The sequence below is a fragment of the Schistosoma haematobium genome, chromosome 3, assembly GCF_000699445.3.
Source record: "Schistosoma haematobium chromosome 3, whole genome shotgun sequence".
Taxonomy (NCBI): Eukaryota; Metazoa; Platyhelminthes; class Trematoda; order Strigeidida; family Schistosomatidae; genus Schistosoma; species Schistosoma haematobium.
In genome coordinates this window covers 9,996,276-10,017,056 of record NC_067198.1, presented here as the reverse complement: position 1 = coordinate 10,017,056, position 20,781 = coordinate 9,996,276, and the positions used below count along the sequence as shown (strand labels likewise).

The following is a 20,781-nucleotide window of genomic DNA, read 5'->3' as shown; positions in this document are numbered from 1 at the left end:
ATCTTTGCAAAATCGGTACTCCCTATGAGGTTGGAACTAGAATCACCTATTTTCATAGTCTGATATTTCAACACAGATTTATTCAGGACATGAAAAATCTCAAATAAGGATGAAACTATAACAATTGGTCAATCACCGATCACTGAGTAGTTACCAATGTTATGTTTGTATATTCCTTTAGTATTGATAGAATCCTATCAACCATGCAATGTGACCACAAGTTTAAGTGAATGATAACAGTTTTGAATTCACCTTCTTTATTACATATTACTGAATACTCCATATCTAAAATGAGTATGGATGACAACTCCTATGCTGAGTACTATACTTCGCATTTTCTTATTCTCTGATTTTTCATTCTCATTCTAAATATTTATCGCGACCTCGTGAACTGAAGTATGTTAACTCTTTGTTTCTAATCACCATATTCACTATAACTCCTGAGATTTATAGCTGATGTATTGAGATAAAATAAGGAATTTATTTCCAGTTTCCAAAAATATGAACAAACTAACCGTAGAAGTGAAACTGACCAAATTTGGCAGTGTAACAACTACTCCATGATGATATCTCACATGGATCTTATAATTAATCAGCTATTAACTATCTGTTAATAATGTTTGCCAAGTCTGAGGAGGAAAAGCGTTTGTTCTGTAAGTTCAGAATCATAGTGACAAGTCATTCATTCTATTAGGACGAAAAGAACTCCAACTACATTGTTCATTTTGTATTGTTTGTTTGAATCTTCTCAATGATGTTCAAACAAACAATAAAAAATGCATTTAAACGTCGCCCTATTGCACGAGGTAGTGGCTATCAGAACTCAGTAGTTAAATGGATAACGTGATGGCGTTTGGAGAAAACGGTACTGGGTTCGAGTCCTGGAGTAGACATTAACCCTGGTATGCAGGTATATCCAGCCGATAAGGCCTTAATAGGACGAAACTCGTGTCCTGGATTCCACTGCTGACCATCTTCCATCTTTGCTTATAACTATAACAATGATAATTTTATGAAGATTGAATAAATACCATGTTAAAAAAAAAGATTTCGTACTTGTGTCTATGAGTGAACTAGGCTAAATGAATGTTCAGTTTGCTACTGATGGGCTTTCCATTAAAAAATGATATCTTCATCAAATTTTACAAAGTAAATAAACCCAAGAAACGTAATCAATACAAATACAAACAGTAAATAATATTTATTGCCGCCACTATTATGTTTATTTAAACTACTTACCTAAAATATCTCTTTCCTGAGCAACTGTATCAAAAAATGTATCCTCCCAAAATTGCATATGATCCCATAAACGTGAACGTTCATGCCCATCAATTAAATTTTCGTATAAGTAAACACGATCCAAAGAATGATCTGAATTACTGATTTTCCTGTTGTCACTTTTACTACTATAGTTGCCAGTATAAGTAGTAGTTGATTGATTTTGCGCAGATGGATCAATTAAATTACCATGAATAAAACGATAAGAACTAGCGTGTTGAGACTTTTTTCCCAAGATGGTACCTGTTATTTAGAAAAATTAGGAAACAATAATCAACTTTGATCCAAAAATAATGTAATTGCGACGTTTCATGCGTACTGATTTTATAGTTGCTTACTGAAAGAAATGTATGATCCGGATTCATATATTAAGCTGTAAGATGTTTAAGATAAGGGGATGGTGGAATTTGAATTATGTAAGCTATTATTCATTTCAGCCATGATGAAACTCTCTACGTTAAAAATAATCATATGCTCTCTCGTAACTAATTTTGAGAGGTAATCCTCGGAGTTTTGGTGATAACAATCCGTGACTAGCGGAGTTCAACCATGTTAGGTGTAAATTAAGTCACATACCAGTATTATTGAACGATGGTTGTTCAATATCATAAACTAACTAATTTTAATAAAATTTAGAATATAACAGTAAAGTTAGCTCGGCGAAGAGTTCTTTTCAGAATCATTTCGTTTGCAAAGCTATATGATGTCAAGTATATGTTGTTCCTCGAAATGATACGTAAATAATATGTTAGTATGCTAAGATACGTAGATATGGAGTCAGAACACAGGCGATAACTGAGAATTCTTGACAAATTTTCCTCTCTTTACCGATTAATTATCATTTTATGTGACTTAAATTATCTAATCTGATCTTGGATTTTCTTACTTTAAAAAAGTTTCATCATTTTAAATTTTTGGACAATATTTACTTCTGTCTAAATACACTTTAGCTCATTCATGCACTAAAAACATTTATATCATTTTAGTATCGAATAAATAGATTATGGTTAGCAGTGGAATGCAGGATGTGTGATTTAACTGAGTATCTGATCTTGTCACTCAGTTACTGGGCTTTAGAACAGTATAGTGCAAGTGGTAAACTATTTGATAAAATGTTCCCTTATACTTACAAAGACATAAATCATATATATACTCTATTAGGGAACATTGCAGTGGCTTAGCTTCGTTAATCGATCACCTTGATAACCGTTATTACATAAATTCCAATGCTGTTTGAATTCAGAAGGTAACAAGAAGTGACGACTACAGTTTACTAGCGGGTTGCACAAATTACAAATTTTAGAAGCATTTCGAGAGAATTGGAGCAGAGAGGCTAATGTATGTGAGTGAGCAAATACAGAGGTGAACTTTTGGTCAAATCAAATCAAGGCGTAGCGAGGCTAGCCAAAAGCAATTAATGGGATTCGAGCACATATATATGGTATAGAGAACGGTTTATCGAGCGATTAACGTTTAAGCTGTAGAAAGATATGTATGTAGGCTGTCTACCTGTGACCAAGAATACACGTTTATACAAACAAGATAGTGATCATAATAATACAAAGAAATAGGTGAATTGCTACTCTCCAAATAACATCGTCATTGTCTGTTAAATAATCTAATAAAAAAGGCTTGACAAAAATTGACCTTAATCGAAATTAATCGTAGGAGTGTTGCTATAACGTTCAATCTTTTATCAAGTCGAACAATATTTATAGACTAAGAATTAAAAATAATTATACATCTTTTTTTATTATTTAAGCTATATCTCAGTTGTTTGTTATTCCATTTCATTTATCACATACTTTCTTATTATTAATCAATAACCAAATATTCAGGGTAGTTAATCTACTTAACTCGATTGATATATTATTTTTTTATTCGAAAGTGATCTTTTTTACAGGTTCATTTCGTTGCCTACTAATATAATTCAAGGTGGATGTTATAAGTACAACCATACAAGTAAAGTGTGTAGTTTGACATGTAAGCGAACGAACAACTGATCACGTGTACACAGTCGTAACGTACTTACTGTTTCAATCAAATAGATGTAAGCATTTGAGAAGTAGACTCACTGATTGGAACTTATACATGATGAGTGTCTGCAGTTTCATGATATTTGCCGCGCCTTCTAATATTTCAATCCAATGCATTTAGTCCCACAGATAATAACAGTAAACGACTCAGGTTGTGACTTAACGAATTGATCAAACAACTAGAATTATGTATTTTTTTTTAAAATAGCTCAATACACAGATCAAAACTTGGAAGTTAATATCTCAATTTATTTATTTTTTTTAAAAAACACAAAAAACTAAATGAGATACTTTCGAAGATTAAACATTAACCATGTTTTACGAAATTTGGTAAATTTATTTTTTATTTGAAATCTCATATCAAATAAACGTTCAAAATTAGGAATCCTCGGACAGTAATTACGTCCTAGTGTGTGACATATCGGAAGTACACAACCATGATACTACTAGGAAATCCACTCAGGACCTTCAGGCCTTTAGGCAAAGAACGATTATTATTCATACTACATATTCAATATTCAATATTTAATATTGTATAAGAGATTAATAGAATAATCTTCACCAAATCTTGATAACAGTAATTGGTTACTGCAAAATCGTAGTGGATATTAGTTTTATTCAAGTGACTAGAAACAGGATATTTACAAATTGCTAACAGACGTTATATATTATCACTGATACTGATTAAACCATTTAGCCAATCTAATTATGAATATATAAGTGAATAAGTAAACTTGTAAATAGAAAGAGCAGTTTTCGATCCCTCCTTTCTTTTGTTAAAATATAATATTAAACCAAAGTTCGTACTCAATTAGTAATAAGGACTAATCAAACGACGTTTTCAAAATGAGATAAAATAAAATTCTGATCTAAATACCTCTATTTATGTTATCTGAATCATTCTGCCCGACTGTTAATGAACTTTTTGAATTGTTATTATCCGTTTGATGTAAGTCAATCTGGAAAGGAAAAAAGCAAATGAGTAGAAGAATTATAGACACTCATTACTGTTGGTTTTCGTTAAGGAACGTATCAGACGGTGAAGTTGAGCGATATGTAGTCAAATTCCACAGGGAGTATTAGTTCCCTCATGATCGTAGGAACACTTTTTTGATGAGTGCAAATCAGCATGAAAACTAGATCCAAGATATCCTATCTTTTAATCATTTTAAGAGTAACCTAGTTATCATTCACCTCATACTATGATATAATGCAAAACGGAATCACAAGATAGCTAAATTTGAAAATATAGACTATTGTACTGTGATTTAGAAGCTTAGAAGTAAAATGCTCTGAAATATTTAAGCGTTTTGTGTTTGATTCAACACCCCATGGACTACGTATGACAACATGAACATATACTTTAAAGAGTATGTGAACACGAACCATTTTTCCTAAAGGATTCTGAACAGTTTTGAGTGGAGGAAACATTTAGATGAAGAATAACAGATGGAAGAGGAAGGTACAGGTTTATTTACTTTGAGACACACTACTCATGTGCACAATAATGATAATATCCAACCGTTTAAATCGAATTACATGAAATAATGTTTGAATCTATGACACACTAGTTGGAAGCTAAGTAATTTAACTACTAAGAAACCACAGCACCTATTGGTTGTGTTCAACTGAAATATTCTTGTTAGAAAGTATGACTCTATAATATTATTTTTCATTTCTTGGTATTTCTTATCAAAATAATTATTCCCAGCCTGTTGGAATAAAATGCACACCAGAAGATTCAATCTACCAGTTACTATTTCGACATAGTAGAAAACAAAACAGTCTTCTATAAAAATAATTTAACCAAGAAATAATGTTATAAAATTTAGACTTCAAGTATCTCGTATTCCAGCGAAATCAACCCTAGAAAGATAAATCAATTAAACTTCTTGTTGTTCTAAATATCTTAAAAAATCTCACTTCCACTAATTAGATAGCAATACCATGGCGACTTTTAAAAGACGCTTGTTAGTCGTAGACTAAAACAAATTTACAACTTTTCAAATAAAGTTATCTTGACCGAATAGGTCTTAAAACAAAATTTATAAGTGTGTCATGTGAGTTTTTTTTAACTGTTTGTATAGAATTGTGTTAAAATCCACTGTTTTTAGCGTTGTAAATCATTTAGTTTTTGTACAAATCGAAAGATACGATAGAGGAAGAAGATAAAAGCAGCATAATGTGAAAAATGAATTGTGTCAACTAAGATAAAAACCACATAGGACAAAATGGACTTTCGCTTCACTCGTCCATATAATAACGTACACTAGCAATAAAACAGCACTACATATTATCACTTATTTCAATGCACTTAGAGGACCGTGTTCATGAAAATGTCAATATTCTGGATCAAGGAAAACCATAGAATCTCGGAGAATTCTTTAAATCATATCATTCCGATCTTTCAACAATTGGCACTCATGTACATATTGATCAGATCTATCAACTCATAGGAAAAACGTCAGGTTTGACGATATTATCCATAACGATGAATAAAGCTCCTCAATTAAATTATCTAGTTCAAAAGAAAAACTCAACAACCATAACAATAAAAGTGTTTACTTGATCTATAAAACATTTTCGTTATTCTATGGTAGATTCTATCTTATTTAAACATCAAATTAGAAAAAAAATTATGAAGGGAAAATTACTGAAAAATATCACACATAGAATTACCTTTTTAATAGTTAAATCAATTGACTGATTTTCATTATTATTATTATTATTATTATTATTATTATTATTATTATTTAAATTTTCCGATGGATTTGGTCGACTAAATAAACCTGACCATGACAATTTGTCCAACGTCAATGAAATAAAATGTATTGATAAAAGAAAATAGAAACATAAGAGTAGGAATAATTAAGTATAAATTGTTAAATTATCCTATTACAACAAATAATCTATCATCACAACGTTGAACAGATATGGTTATACATACTAATTACCTTTAAAATATGAGAACAAAATTAACATTCATAGTATTAAAACCGATAGTGTAAACGGAAATGAATACAATTTTGTATAAGTTTATAGAATTTTATAAAATGTGTTTATTCTGTAGTCTTTGGTAATATGTTGTTTAATTTTTATATTTTTGTAAAACAAAATAACTTCAATGGTTAAGATCATGAGTCAGTTGAAGCTAGACCACCATGGAAAACCTGGAAGCACTGGACGGCCGTTTCGTCCTATTGTGGGACTCCTCAGCGGTGCGTATCCACGACCTTGCCCCTACCACGAGATTCGAACCCAGGACCTAGTGGTTTCGCGCGTGAGCGCTTAACCACTAGACCACTGAGCTGGCATCCAACGGTGTTAACGTCTAACTTCAACTAATCCACGAAATTGAGCGACACTTTCACCATTGTCTTCAGTGAGTTACTATCTCACAACAGACCTGGTTGAACTCCACTGGTCACTGCTTCTTCAATTTTACATATAAAAATATATCACAAGGGGTTTTGTGGAGATTTTAGAAATTTTAGTAGTTGAAATCATGAGTCAATTGACGTTAGACCACCATGGAAAACCTGGAAGTATTGGACGACCATTTCGTCCTAGTATGGGACTCCTCGGCAGTGCGCATCCACGATCCCGCCCCCCGCGGGATTCGAACCCAGGACCTATCAGTCTCGCGTGCGAGGGCTTAACCATTAAATGAAACCATAGGACGAAACTGCTGTTCGGTGCTTCCAGGTTTTCCATGGTAGTCTAGCTTCAATCGACTCATGATTTCAACTATAGAAATATATGTATATCTAATTTTACTCCTTCAAACGGTTCAGTCACGATTTGAATAACTGAATATTAACAAATGTTGAACTAGATGCTGTAGGATGAAATATTCGAAGAGGCACTAGTTATCATGAAACTTCAAGTACACATTATTTATGTATCAACTAGTGAGTCTTCATCTTAAAAGTGAAGTGAACATGGTTTTATGTAAAACTCACACAAGTATACTGTATGTTATATAGAGTGTTACAGAAAGTAAACATATCGTTCTTACTTTTTGATTTATTTGCAAAACAAACATTTTTTCGGTTTTGTTCATTTATTTACGTTTGTTTAACAGACTTTTATGGTACGTTATTCCACATTTTATATAATTTAGTAATAAGTGAACAGAAATAACTGCTGTTTTAAGCAGGGATGTATAGTAGCCAGTAATGAAATCCAGGTATTGGCGTATTTTGGACTCATTAGATTAAAGTACTTGGATCCATGTCGATGAGCACATTTTTTGCCCAAAACACCAACACATTATCTACTGAGCTAGCGAGTCTACATAGCCACTGTACAAATTTACAAGACCTCTTGTGAATAAGTGGCAATATCAAGGCTATCTGCTGAAGTTGTGCTCATCCCATAAAAGACTAGTCGACTTCAGTCCTTAACATCAAGAACGGCGAGAATCAAATAACCAATACTGGTGAATATATAACTTGTCTTAATGTATTTAACGTTTATTTTATGTTTAGCTGGAAAATAATCTAATTAGAATAGAAATTAGATAGTGAAACATGTAGAGATGAGTGAAGGTGGTCGTCAGCAAGCTTTGAACCCAGACTTCGTGCCATTCATCAACAAAGCATTACTGTATTTTTACAGTAAGCAGAATATCAATGTGATATTTCAAGAAACTGTTAATCATCTCTTCCCTAATGTTTAACTTGAAGAATAAGTCCACAACATCTTAATGAAAACCCGTAAGTTGTATATTCAACTATGTTCAAAGGAATAGAATGAGTCATTTCATAAAATTGCATGAGGATAATAGATGATTACAAATCGAATAAAATTGATAATAATGAATATGTGATGCCGACCGAGTAATACTTTCTTAGAAACTGTAACCATATGTCAAAACATTTCAGGAGTTATAATATAGGATGAAATGGTAGTTCAATGTATATGTATAGTTGTAAATTGAGTGCGTTGATGGTTTATGTTTAACTAGAAATATTTGGAGAGAGGAAAAGTACACATTTTTCAAAACTTTGTATATATATATAATCTTCATAATAATTAAAATAATTGTAAATTTCATGGATAAATCACAACATATCGTTATCATCATCAACATTATTTAGGGTGGCTATAAAATCAATTTGCAGAAATCAGTAATTTTTAGTAATAAATCTTTCGCTTGACAGGCAATGAACATAGTCGTCCCAATTTCATTATTAATGTCAATTTGAAGTAAATAAGCTGAAAAACTACTGTGTGTTATTTGAGGATATATATTTAAGTAGTGTTTTTTAACAGAGTTTGGTATCAGATGACAAAATTAGTGAATATAAAATACTAAGAAAGGTGTAGAATTTAACTCTAAAGCACTGACTCAACATTATATTGTGACTTTGTTGCAGGATAGGAAATGTGACATCGAATTTCCATCCAATAGTTGAAGATGATTCTTAGTTTACAGTGTTTACCTAGCTAAGATCCGTTTGTGATAGATACAACGAATAGTGAGTAAATTATCTTTTTAAAGAAGTGAATTCAACGTAACACGAAATGTGAGTTGTTGTTGAATTTCGACTTGATAAAATGCATTTCTGAGGAGTCCCAAATTAAGACAAAACAACTTCAGAGTTCTGTTTGTTTATTAATAGTTAATTAACTGAGAATTATCCATAATGTCATCTATCTCTTTATGCTAAATTGACTATTTAAGCTTAACATAACCCACAACCTTCCACATTTAAAAAATCTTCAGAATCTATTTGGAAGTAATATATATTATTTCATAGTATATAATGTAATGTATTTGTAATTAATAAACCATATGAAGAGTAATATAAATCTCAACAGTATAATTTTAGAATATATGTAATTTATCATTGACATCTTCACATAAATAGGATACCCAGAAATGAAGAATATTTGAGCGAACAATTGTTTTCAATAACTTCATCATCAGGCTCTACAGTTATAAGTCCATAATTATGATATTTTACAAAGGTCAAAAATAAAGCATGTACTGATGAATTTGACAATAGTATGTGTTAAAAATGGTGAACATTTGCATTTGTTACAACATACATATTTGAAAATTGTATTATTTGCAAATTAGAAAGTATATACATCGTGACAGATGCAAATGTTCACCATTTTCAACGTATAACATTGTCAAATTCATTAATACATGCTTTATTTTCGACCTTTGTAAAATATCATAATTATGGACTTATAACTGTAAAGCCTGATGATGAAGTCACTGGAAATAATTTTTCGCTCAAAGATTCTTCATTTTTGAATATTCTATGGGGATTTTTAAACTGTATAAATAGGATAGTTAATTATTTCTAAAACATTAATCCACTTTCGACTTTATTATGCTTCCTGTTTTGTTTACATATGATTATTATTTGGTTTGCATAAATTTTCGGATTTAAATCAAAAGTTTGATCGAAGAGTGGGATCACTTTTAACGATGAGTATATACAGTGGAGTAGGGTGCTAAACAAAATGCCACACCTTTAAAAAACTATTTCCTTAAACTGAATGATACTTTTGAGAAAGAAACAATATGAGTGGTGGGTTAACTTTCTCAGTTCGTATAAACCTTAGTTAACTGCATATGAATTGTTATAGGTAACAATATCTTGCAGTTTGGATTACCAAACCAGTATTCAGAACAGATAGAAACATTTTTATTCAGTGAAACATTACTTTATAACACTAAATTAACTGATAGCTTATTAGAAAAGTGCGTAAAACTAAATACAGCTATCTTCATGGATGCTGAATGTATCAAGTCCGAGGAAAATATTTTATTCACATTCAGTAATAATAATTCCTACTATGTGAAATCCCTAAAAATATTAAAAGGATTGAAAAATGTACCACAAACAAAAACATAAAAACACTTGAAGACCACGTTAAGTAGCTATTTGTTGACTAATCCAGTCGATATGAAAGATTTCTCAGTTCCACTGTCAAATTTGCAAATATACCAAAGTTTTGTCTTGAAATCACGCTACCAAGATTCTTGAATTTCAATAGAGCTGGTTATTCTACAAATGTAAAACTGTAAGCTTATTAGTTTTAGCACATATCCTTAACCAGCCAGGACGTATTACTAGTACCCGTGTAAGGCATTCTCTAAATCCAACAACGTAGGTACCAAGAAACCTAATCATACGAAAACTAATGAACCATAGTGTATAGCTCTTTAGTACTACTTTTCAATTATCAATTCGTAATAGGTAACCACGAGTGAGATGGGAAACACCATCATTAATCACAAAACAAGTTACTTCCACTTGAAAATCGTCATTATAATATTCTTGTACCACAATGTTACTACTCTCACAGTCACTTAAGCTAAGCACCTGAATAAAGGCCCATCGATCAAAGGAAATGAAAAGAAACGAATTGTCAACAAACGAATTTTTGTTTTCCCAGTTTATAAACAGATCATTGTTGATTAGATATATTCGTTACTTAAGCATCAATAAGTAGTATAAAACGGAATCAAACAAGTAAATTTTAAAATTACTTATTAACACCAGGTGAAATTATGTCAAATATAGATAAGAAAAATTCCGACGGAAGAGTTTAAAACTAGAACATACTTGTCAAACTGATCAAAAGGGCCGTTTGAGTATCAATTTTGATTCTGTTTAATACAACTATGATTAGAAGTTTATGTCAATAGCAAAGAGCACTATGCAGTTTTATCCAAGTTTATAATACTAAAACACTGCACCTAATTTCCCCTTGCATTCAACTACGCAAAATATTTGGAAACCGACTTGGAAGTAATGGAGATGCCATACATATTAATTGAGTATATTCAAAATTGATTTCCCATAATTCTAATGGGAAGCATAATCTATGAAGTCAGCAAAGATGTAATTTGAAGATGTACTAAAATCTTAGTTTCGGTTTGCTTGAGAATACGATTCAATGACCGACAATACCATATTTCATGCTTGAATTAAACATTCTAGGTTAACTCTCATTTAATTTTTAGGCGTTGTATTAGAACGAAACGTTAATATATTACAATGTAACATTTAATGAATAATAAAATGACGTCATTTCTTGGTATGTTCAAATAATACAATAGCACGGAAAAAACATCAAATAAGATGTATTAATTGATAAGTCTTGCGGACTGAACGCTATATTTGTTTCCTAAGGTAGTCTGTAACCCCCAAGCTAGAACTATACAGCGACCTGAACACGTGAGAGAAGACGCAAAGTATGTGAGAAGTACTTTACTCCAAAGGTTCATTTTTGTATAGAAAAACACGGGTATTTATAGATGTTAACATTTGTTAAATCAACATCATACTTTGGCCAATCCGCTAAAAGACGTATTATGCTACTGACCAATAGTAGCACGTCACATGGACATTCTTGAAAGCTCCATCATGCTCTGATTGGCTAGGACTCTTCGGCTCCTTTATGGCCTCTGGAGGCTTCGTTGCAGTTTTCGGAAAGCCAACTCAACATTAATCAATGGATATTTTAAAACATTTGCATTGTGTTTATTATCGGAATGCATTAAATGCATCCCCTTACATTTGCGAATCGATACTTGTATGTACTTACATCTGTGTTGATGTTTACAATGAGATTTGAATCAAATACTTGTCGCTCTAAAGTCCAACTTGTTAGCCATTAAGCTACTGAGTTTATATAATCACTAACTGATTCTACAGGTATTAAGTTATACGTAAGAGTATATGGGTTCCGAATTTCGATATACACACATTCACACAAGTAATATACATATATATATATCCATTTTTTAATACTTACCTGTTACTATGTTTGGTTTAGTCACTTTCTTTAAATCTTTCGTTGTTGTTCTTAACCATCCAGCTAGAAAAATTTCATTAGATGACAAAACATACTTCTTAACTATCTAGTTATTTCAAGGATAACAAATTACACATATAAAGAATATATAGCATATAATTTCATAATATTTGAGTTAGATGATAAAGAAAATTTCTAGATCAAAAATTTGATTTAGTTGTAATTGTATCATAAATGAATTGGATAGTTCAATTCTGAAGCATACATTGTCACTTTCCTTGATAAAATCATAAGTGTGAATTTCAGTGAGACTTCTATCTGAAGTTATAAGTTAACAAATATTTATGTTCATTTAGATCGCAATAAATTTTTTAAAGTGAGATAATTTGTGTATTCATTTTTTTCCTCACGCTGTTTCTTTCTAGTTAATACATTAAGATCAGTGGTATGGTTAGATTATATAGTTTAATTAAGACTGCATTTAATAGAGAGCGCTAATCTATAATAACTTGTGGTTGTGGAGAGTGCTGAATTTGAAATTTCACATCAGTGACTGACTTTAATCAGACAATTATTGAAAGCCAAGAAATAATGAACAATTGTTTCGTTCAAACGTGAAACTGCTCTGTAGTGCATACCCACAACTCCATCAGGAACTGAATCCAGAACTGTTGGGGAAGTTAGATCCCCAGAACTCACTTGGGAAACGACCAAATTTTGTAATTTTATTTAGAAGATTTGAATTTCTTGGTTTTCGCGTCAAAGGCACTCTTGTCACCTTCATGTCGTATTTCCCACTGGGAAATATCTTAAATGCTGTTGGTCCGTTGCGTCTTTTAGTATGCTATTTGGTAACTCTCCTCAGGGACGGTTTTGCACTGTTTACATACGTTTTGAATTGTGTTTGTTGTTATCACTCGTTTCTGTCTGTTTTGCAAAATATACTTCCCATTCCAAGCTTGGACTTCTCCCACTGGTTATCGGGGCTGGCACGCATCAAAAAGCTAGCTTACTGCTTTTCGGTCACTGGGTCTTTGTTCTCGTCCGCAGATTAAGCGAACTCGTGATAGTTTCAAACCTATCAAGAACCTTCAGTTTTCAAGGTGAGTAATTAACCTTGAGACCACAGGGTTGGCATTCAATGGTTTGTATTTTAAACTTCAATCAATTGGTGATACTCGTCTCCCTTCTAACATGATTGCATCGCATTAGACACGGATGCTCACTAAAACTTCATGAATTACCTGGTAAGCACATGACTATATATAGGGTGTTGGGAAGATTATGAAATTTGAAGTCTCATGTCGTGGAATGACCTTGGTTAGACGACCTACGGATAATCAATCATTGTGTGACAGTTATTTACCGCTAATTAGTTCTCATTTAATACATTACTGAATTAATAGATTCCCTCTAATACATTTGCTTATGAACAGTTAAAGAATCGTTAGCACGCTTTGAATATAATATTTGTTCAATTAAAAGTATTAGTATGACTAGAATATCTTTTCGAATCGAAGATTATAACGCTTAATTTTCGGTCTCTAAACAGTTTTAAGCAGTGCTTGTTTTTACATAACGTTCATTTTAAGAACTGTAACATCAGGTAAAGTATACATCCTTCCGAATTTACGTAGATCATGAGCTTAAGTGCACTTACTAAAGGCTGAGACTAAATTTTCCTCTTCTTGTAAATTTTGATTTGTTGAATTCTGAAAATTATGTAGGGACAAGAAGACAGAGAAAATTATTGTAAATCAATATTTTTAAAACAAAGAAAACTTTAAATGCTTAGCTGAGCTATACTTCTTTGCATGAGAGAGATTGAGTTGTTTTCTGTCTGTCTAAACTAAACTAACTAAGCCACTACTTGAACCTAAAACTTACAGTTTGAAATAACGTTGAACGGTTTCAAAGAAGGTTGACTAAATTTTTTTCACAGTGAGTGCTACATTCCATGGCATAGGTAATCCAGTATGATGTATTATATATAAGAACAGTTTACATGATAAACTAGTTTTAGAAAGGCTAAAAACCAGCATTGAACAGTTATGTCATCTGGGCCTAAAACTGATTAAAAATGCTTACTTAGGACTCGATACAATGATTTCAAGCTGGAACATTTATCCCTTCCAACAGATGGTCCAATTTCAGTAAAGCGTAATGACTACTTAAAGACGCTGATGACATTTTTCTCACTCCAGATGAAACTGAATTTCACTGATCACGACTTCTTACTAAACTTCCAGTAATTCTTGGAAATAGTAACAAGTGAGTCCAAAATTATCATCATTATCACCATTGTTATCAACGACTACACAGGTGATGACGGCCCATGTGTTCTTTGGTAAAATGTGAAAACCATACGTTCAATACTTCATTTGAAAAATGTCCATCAATTTTCTCAAAATTCATTGTTCCTTCATCTCCATACCAATTACTCTGTGGTCCCAATCTCTTCGATTCGATCTCACCAATCTCCTTCTGCCAGGTATTTCATTTCTGACGGGTGCCGTATACTACTTATGTCAACATAAGTAGCACACACCACACTAATATTAACACAGAAGTTTTTAGAACTCTCATTATGACCAGTGAAAGAGTTCTAAACCAGAACAAAACCATACAACGCCACCGCCACAGTTTTTAAATTCCATGGGTCTTCATGTAAAGGCAATTTCAGATGGAAAGCGACCGTAACCTGACCAATCTCCACAAACTTTTCCAAATCATGTACAACATTTCAGCTTTCATTTAATATATAAATATATGTTCATATATTTAGTGAATTTGGTGAAGTAGCATGTATGTAACAATTTTTATTTCCAGAATTTATTCATAAAAAGATTTGCAATTGGATGTTCTACCAATTATAAAGAATTTAATATTTGTGTAATCCTACAGTACTAATTAGATGCTGTCAATCCAGCGCTAACTACGACAAAACTTAGGTCAAAGATTTCTTGTGAACCACTCATGACTAACCTATATCAAAGCATTTTGCACACGAAATCAAGTCACTTAGATTGCAGGCCACATTACGATTCGATAAACATATCTCAATTAGCACATATCGAGAGAATCATTTTAAAGAAGAAAATCAACTTACTTGAGATCCATGAAGTTTACTAGGTGAAACTGCAGTACTTGTATTCAAATAATGTGTATGACATAATTCCAATAACATCATGGCGCTAGCTAATCCACCTATCCCATGATTTGTACATGTTTGTTCGAGACCATGTATTACACATTGTAATAGCCAAATATGTGATTTATATCCATTTATATTAATGATTGACTAAAAAGAATCCACATAAAAAAACATTCTTTTTTCAAATGAAAGAAATACATAAATCTTGTGAAGGCTCTTTACACGAATACTACTATTTTTCATAAAATTACAATTCATAAATGACACTACTGAAGAAATTGTGACTAAGAGACTAAGAAAAGCGGTATAAAAGACATTTAATGCAGCCAGACTAAGTGCTATCTTCTACAACCACCCCACAATAAGAACGGCCGATAAAGGCAGATTGCCTGAATTTGCCAAATCCATGCGTATTTATCGATTCAACTGCTCCTGTGGAGTCAGTTATGTAGGGCGTACAATTAGGCAAGTTCGTCATCGTATAATAGAGCACCGTCCGTCGGGGTTAAGCAGAGGATTTGTAAGAGTGATTCAGAATTCGATTCTCGCTCACCTGGTTGACACAGGTCATCAAGTTGAACTGAATAAAGCTTTTAAGGTTATCTACCATATTCCGTCAAGTTTGCCACATGGTTTACGAGTGCGTCTTTTGCACACTGCGGAAGCCATTGCAATTCATGTTCACATACCTAACCTTTGCATCCAAAAGAAATTCGTACAACCATTTTCGCTACCTTGTCCATCAGTATAAGGGTGCTTGCAGCAGAACTATTTTCGTACTTCTTCCAGTTTGTTTTTTGTTCTTTTTGAACTCTGTATTTTTGTGTTTTTCTCAACATTCATCTCTTGATTCTTACATAACTACTATTCTATTGACCATCCATTAAAATATTCTGTTCCTTCTTTTTTTCACATATTATGTAACGTAGCAACTTCTTGATTTTCGAATAATTACTTTGAATACTATTAATCCTCTTTCTTCGAATTACTCAATGTTAATTTATAATCGAAATGTCATTATGTAATTATTACGTAACGTGTCCACTCGATGAGTATTATTTCATTATGGTAAATCATATATATTAGTGTAGTTCCATGATGAAAAACTAATTGAAAAGGGATTTCTTCACTCAATTCGTTCCTTCCTAATCTTCTATTTGTTAGATAGTCATGTATTTCACATAGCACGAATATTTTTGAGTCGGCGCCTACATAGACTGAAGATATCCTCAGCCAGTGTTCACAGACAAATTTACTGTTATAGTAGAAGTCAGGGTGCTAATGTTTATGTGAAATTTGCGAAATGTAGACCAAATGAAGTTAGGAATGTCAACAAATGAATATTAACCAAATGATCTGATGGGTAGAGCTCTCTGTGAAGTCTAAAGTTACTGGTTTCGATTGCTGTCAAAGTCGTTGGTGAACAGTCCTCTAGGTTCTTGTATTCAGACGGAAATACTTCCCAACTGCCACCTAATTTCTGGTCTTTATTAAACTTAGGTTGGTCGTTTACGGCTTAAATTATTTATAATTAATAACAAAGAGAAATTATCAAACCTATACAAAAACTTACAACATCTGGGATACAGTCATCTGGATCATCAAATAATGTAGAAAGTCCACGATTTAACTTTGATAGTAAATAATTTCGGTAATTTTCATCATGTAGTAATTCTTTAAGACGACTGGCAGAAAATTTCGTTTGAACATTTGCCTGGCCCTCGTGTATATACCGAACTACTTCACGAAGAAATTCTTGATCTGCATAACTAATGGAAGAAAAACCACAACACTGATTCGACCTTTATTATTCTTATCACAACTAGTGCACTTGTCATCACATTACCACTTTGTACTTTTCACTTATTATGTTTATCTATGTAATCTATTCCATTGTTGTCATTGCCTCATAACCTGCCTCGATTATTTTAATTATTTCGTATATGCATATAAATATTACTGTATATTAAAGCCTGATTAGGATCGAATCGAAAACGATATTCTTCGCTCATATATGTTGTTCTAAAACCAAAACAGTTGGTTAAAATCATTTGAATAAAACTTTAGATAAAGTATAGGTTGTATTCATCATAGGTTAATAGCAGTTAGAGTACCAATGGAAACCAAGGAGCACTGGATAGCTGTTTCGTTTGAAAAGTTTGAAAATCCTCAGGAATCCACACATGTGATTCGATCAGACCCTTATGCCTCAAGACGAGTGTTTGAACATTAGAATATCTTGGTCAGAGTTCAATGGAACAATTAAAACTTGTAATCCATCAATCACGACTTCTATTTAGAACTTTGAGAACATTTGAAATAAGTTATAAGTAGCCTGACTAGGATAATACATTTATGTATTGTCCGTGACGTTAATAATTGATGAAAATTCCTTTTTTTGGCATCATTAACTGGGAACAATACGGTGTGAATAGAAAAGTACATAGTAAGTACACTCGCTCCTTCTGATGATGTAGATTGTATACAACAAATGAACTAGTACATTTTTGTTCACATTTTGAGTTTTATTTTAAAGTCTCAAAAGCATCACTATTCATAAATGACTCACTAAGTAATCGGAATTCTTTTGGTATATAAATACTAATCTACAATACAATTTTTCAATACATAAACTCTCAATATATTCACGCCTCAAAACTCTGTCTAGTATATATTTTACGAAAATCTTAGAGAAAAACTTAAAAATCTGATAAAGTATAACCTGTACAACTATTTTCGTATTCAGAAATTATCCATAAAAAGATTTACAATTAACCGATCTGTCAGCACTCAAAAAATGTCATATCTGTATTATCCTCAGTACTAATCAAATTCTGTTGATCAAGTGCCAAAGACCACGAAAAAGAGGGCCAGATTGTCGTGGCGACAACCTCCAATCAACTTACTTCGAAGCCTAGTGCACACGATATCGATATAGACTACTGGTAACAATACAACTCGGTCGATAGATTTCAATTAGCACTAAATGACCAGGAGAACATGACATTGGCCTCCACTCAGTGACCAACCAATTTTAAATATCTCACTCCCACAAGAGGTTAGTACTGGCCCAATTATCTCAGTAGTAATGCCTCAAACTGCAAAGCTAGGTGACGAGGATTTTTTCTGACAAGGTTTAGCAGTTCCTTCAAGGCTACTACTTGCTAACAAGTATTAACCAGCGCAAAACCAAGGTCCAGAGTCTTATGTCGACCACTGCCAACCATATAACAATTATAATATATAATTTATTAGAGAATTATTCTACTCACCTTTGTTCTGGATTGAGAAAATTAGAATCGACTCCTTTGCCGGAACTTAACTTGTCGTTTTTATTTTTATTAAACAACCCTGCTTCCTGCTGTCTTGATTTATTGGCACCGAATTGGAAAAATTGTTGTTTTGGAAAATTTAAAACAAACTTTGATGCCGAATGAATAAGGTCCCCATCAGGTTTGTTACTGTTAACATCTAAGTGTTTGTTTATAGAACTTGATTTATTACCAGCAGTATCAGTGGTTTTTGTAGTAATGGTAATTTCTGTAGCCATTTTCTTCATTAAGCTACCAGATTTTCGTACAATGGTCTTGGGTTTATCTAAAGATTGTTTAACAAAAAATATCTCATATCAACAACGTAAACTAAAGAACTAATATAGTGAACATGAATTTGTTCAGTTTTTTTTTGTATAGCTGTGAAACATGAGATATAAGAAGATGCCATCGAAACATCGCTTGCGTGAGTCAGGATCATCAAATGAGTAATGCTGCGGTTAGACAAGGGATACTAAGTCAAGATAGCAAACAGGTTGTTGAATTAATGAATTATCACGGACTGAGGTGAGTGGAACATGTAATGCCTAGATCCAATAACAACCTACCTAGTTGTACAAAATTTGGTGGCGAAGGAATGAGTTCGAAGTAAGCTTACAGTGACCAGACAGAAGCGTAGCATCAGTTCATGAAGTCACTAACTAGTAAACCGAATCTTATTGATAGGTTTAAACAACCCAGGTACGATTCGTACGAATACCGTGATTAATGGTTAAAGTCATCTCGTAATATGCCTCGAAATCTCTCGTAATGGAGCAGATGTATCCACTCCTTTTCTTCCTCTTAAAAATTAAGTTTTAGAAATGTCTTAAATTTTTTTCGTTTTGTGTATTACTTATTTCTTTTAAGTGATACTGCCCGTCCTTGCTGATACAACTTATACTATTCTTGGATACATCTGGATAATTTCACCCTAATAAACAGTTATGGTTGACTGTTAGATCAAAATCATTATGTTCAATCACTATTCATCATTTATATTAAATATATTGATCCTCATGTGAATAAATTTTCCTTTAATTTATGGCAACTGTAATATAATTTATCGACCATAGGATTCCATTGTTTCGCACATTTTTTCACTTAAGTTAAAATGAACTATTAGAACGTTAGCAGTGATGGACCGCAGAAAGAAAATAAAGTCATTCAAGTAATGTGAATGATAGTTCTCTAGTGCGTCCGATGTTTGAAATACATAAATTGAAAAAATGCCCTCATTATATCAAAAATATAATTTTCTGTCCTCGATACCAAAAAAATCATAACATGAATGGAACAGTTCACTTTACATTTCACATGTCACTAAATAGTTGTAAATGTTAACATAACCTTTACTCATTGTTACGTAATCAGGGCACAAAAATACTAAGTTTCTTGTAAATTACGAATTCTCTGACCTAAATAGTATAATTATGCTGTCAAGGAGGCTGAAGTAATGGCTCTTGTTCGATCATGATAATTTTCCCTCTTTGGTACCAACATTTCCATATTTGTGGCCAAAGTAATTGTTAGTGTTTAGTCTAGTGTTTACAGTTCATGATTTGAGTTCATAGTCAATGAGAACATCCAACGAAAGTAGAAATGGTATTTATTCTTATTATTACTTAAAAATTGTAATTATCACGGTTGCCCAAAAACCTTCATTGTATCAGTGATTGAAGCCTTTGTAGTTATTGCATAGAGCGTATTCATTAGCCGTTGTTCGTTTATTTGTTCTTATTTAGTAGCTGGGAATAATTAATTGCACTGTAATTCATACTCAATTTAGACGTATGAACAATTCATTTCTACTAGATTTGAGATTGCGTAGGTTTCACTATGTTGTATCTTCATAAATTGGACTAGAGAAAAAAATAGTGGCAAAATTACCATTAGATCGATCACTGAGTAGTGATAAATGTTATGTATATCAGGTCCTTCTTAGTGTAGATCAAATTCTATGACCAAGCTGTAAAGAGCCCATTAGTCTTGGTGACCCGATATCACGTGAATAATGTTGGGATGTAAAATGATGTTTGGATGTAGTCGATAGGATACACTGAACCTATGTTACGTGCTATTCGGCACTCGTCAGTAAGGTGTACCTATAATCTTGAGATGGCTAATGTTCTCTTGCAGACTCGATCCCATGTTACCCAGACTCATCACTGAGCTATCAGGGTGGCGACTGAACTCCTGTAAGACTGAGATATAT

The 20,781-nt window shown here is 32.5% G+C and overlaps 1 protein-coding gene across 1 annotated transcript in view; it reads right to left on the bottom strand.

Annotated features, from left to right (window-relative positions):
- The window catches only part of MS3_00004974 (uncharacterized protein), a 68,097-nt gene that overhangs the window by 9,298 nt on the left and 38,018 nt on the right, over positions 1-20,781 (bottom strand). Inside the window, exons 17-24 of the mRNA XM_051212974.1 lie at positions 18,528-18,852; positions 16,829-17,024; positions 15,211-15,402; positions 13,762-13,813; positions 12,102-12,164; positions 5,994-6,103; positions 4,192-4,273; positions 1,240-1,521 (exon numbers count right to left, since the gene is read on the bottom strand). Of these exons, the coding sequence (XP_051068904.1) occupies positions 1,240-1,521; positions 4,192-4,273; positions 5,994-6,103; positions 12,102-12,164; positions 13,762-13,813; positions 15,211-15,402; positions 16,829-17,024; positions 18,528-18,852 (1,302 nt within the window). The remainder of the gene's footprint in view (positions 1-1,239; positions 1,522-4,191; positions 4,274-5,993; positions 6,104-12,101; positions 12,165-13,761; positions 13,814-15,210; positions 15,403-16,828; positions 17,025-18,527; positions 18,853-20,781) is intronic.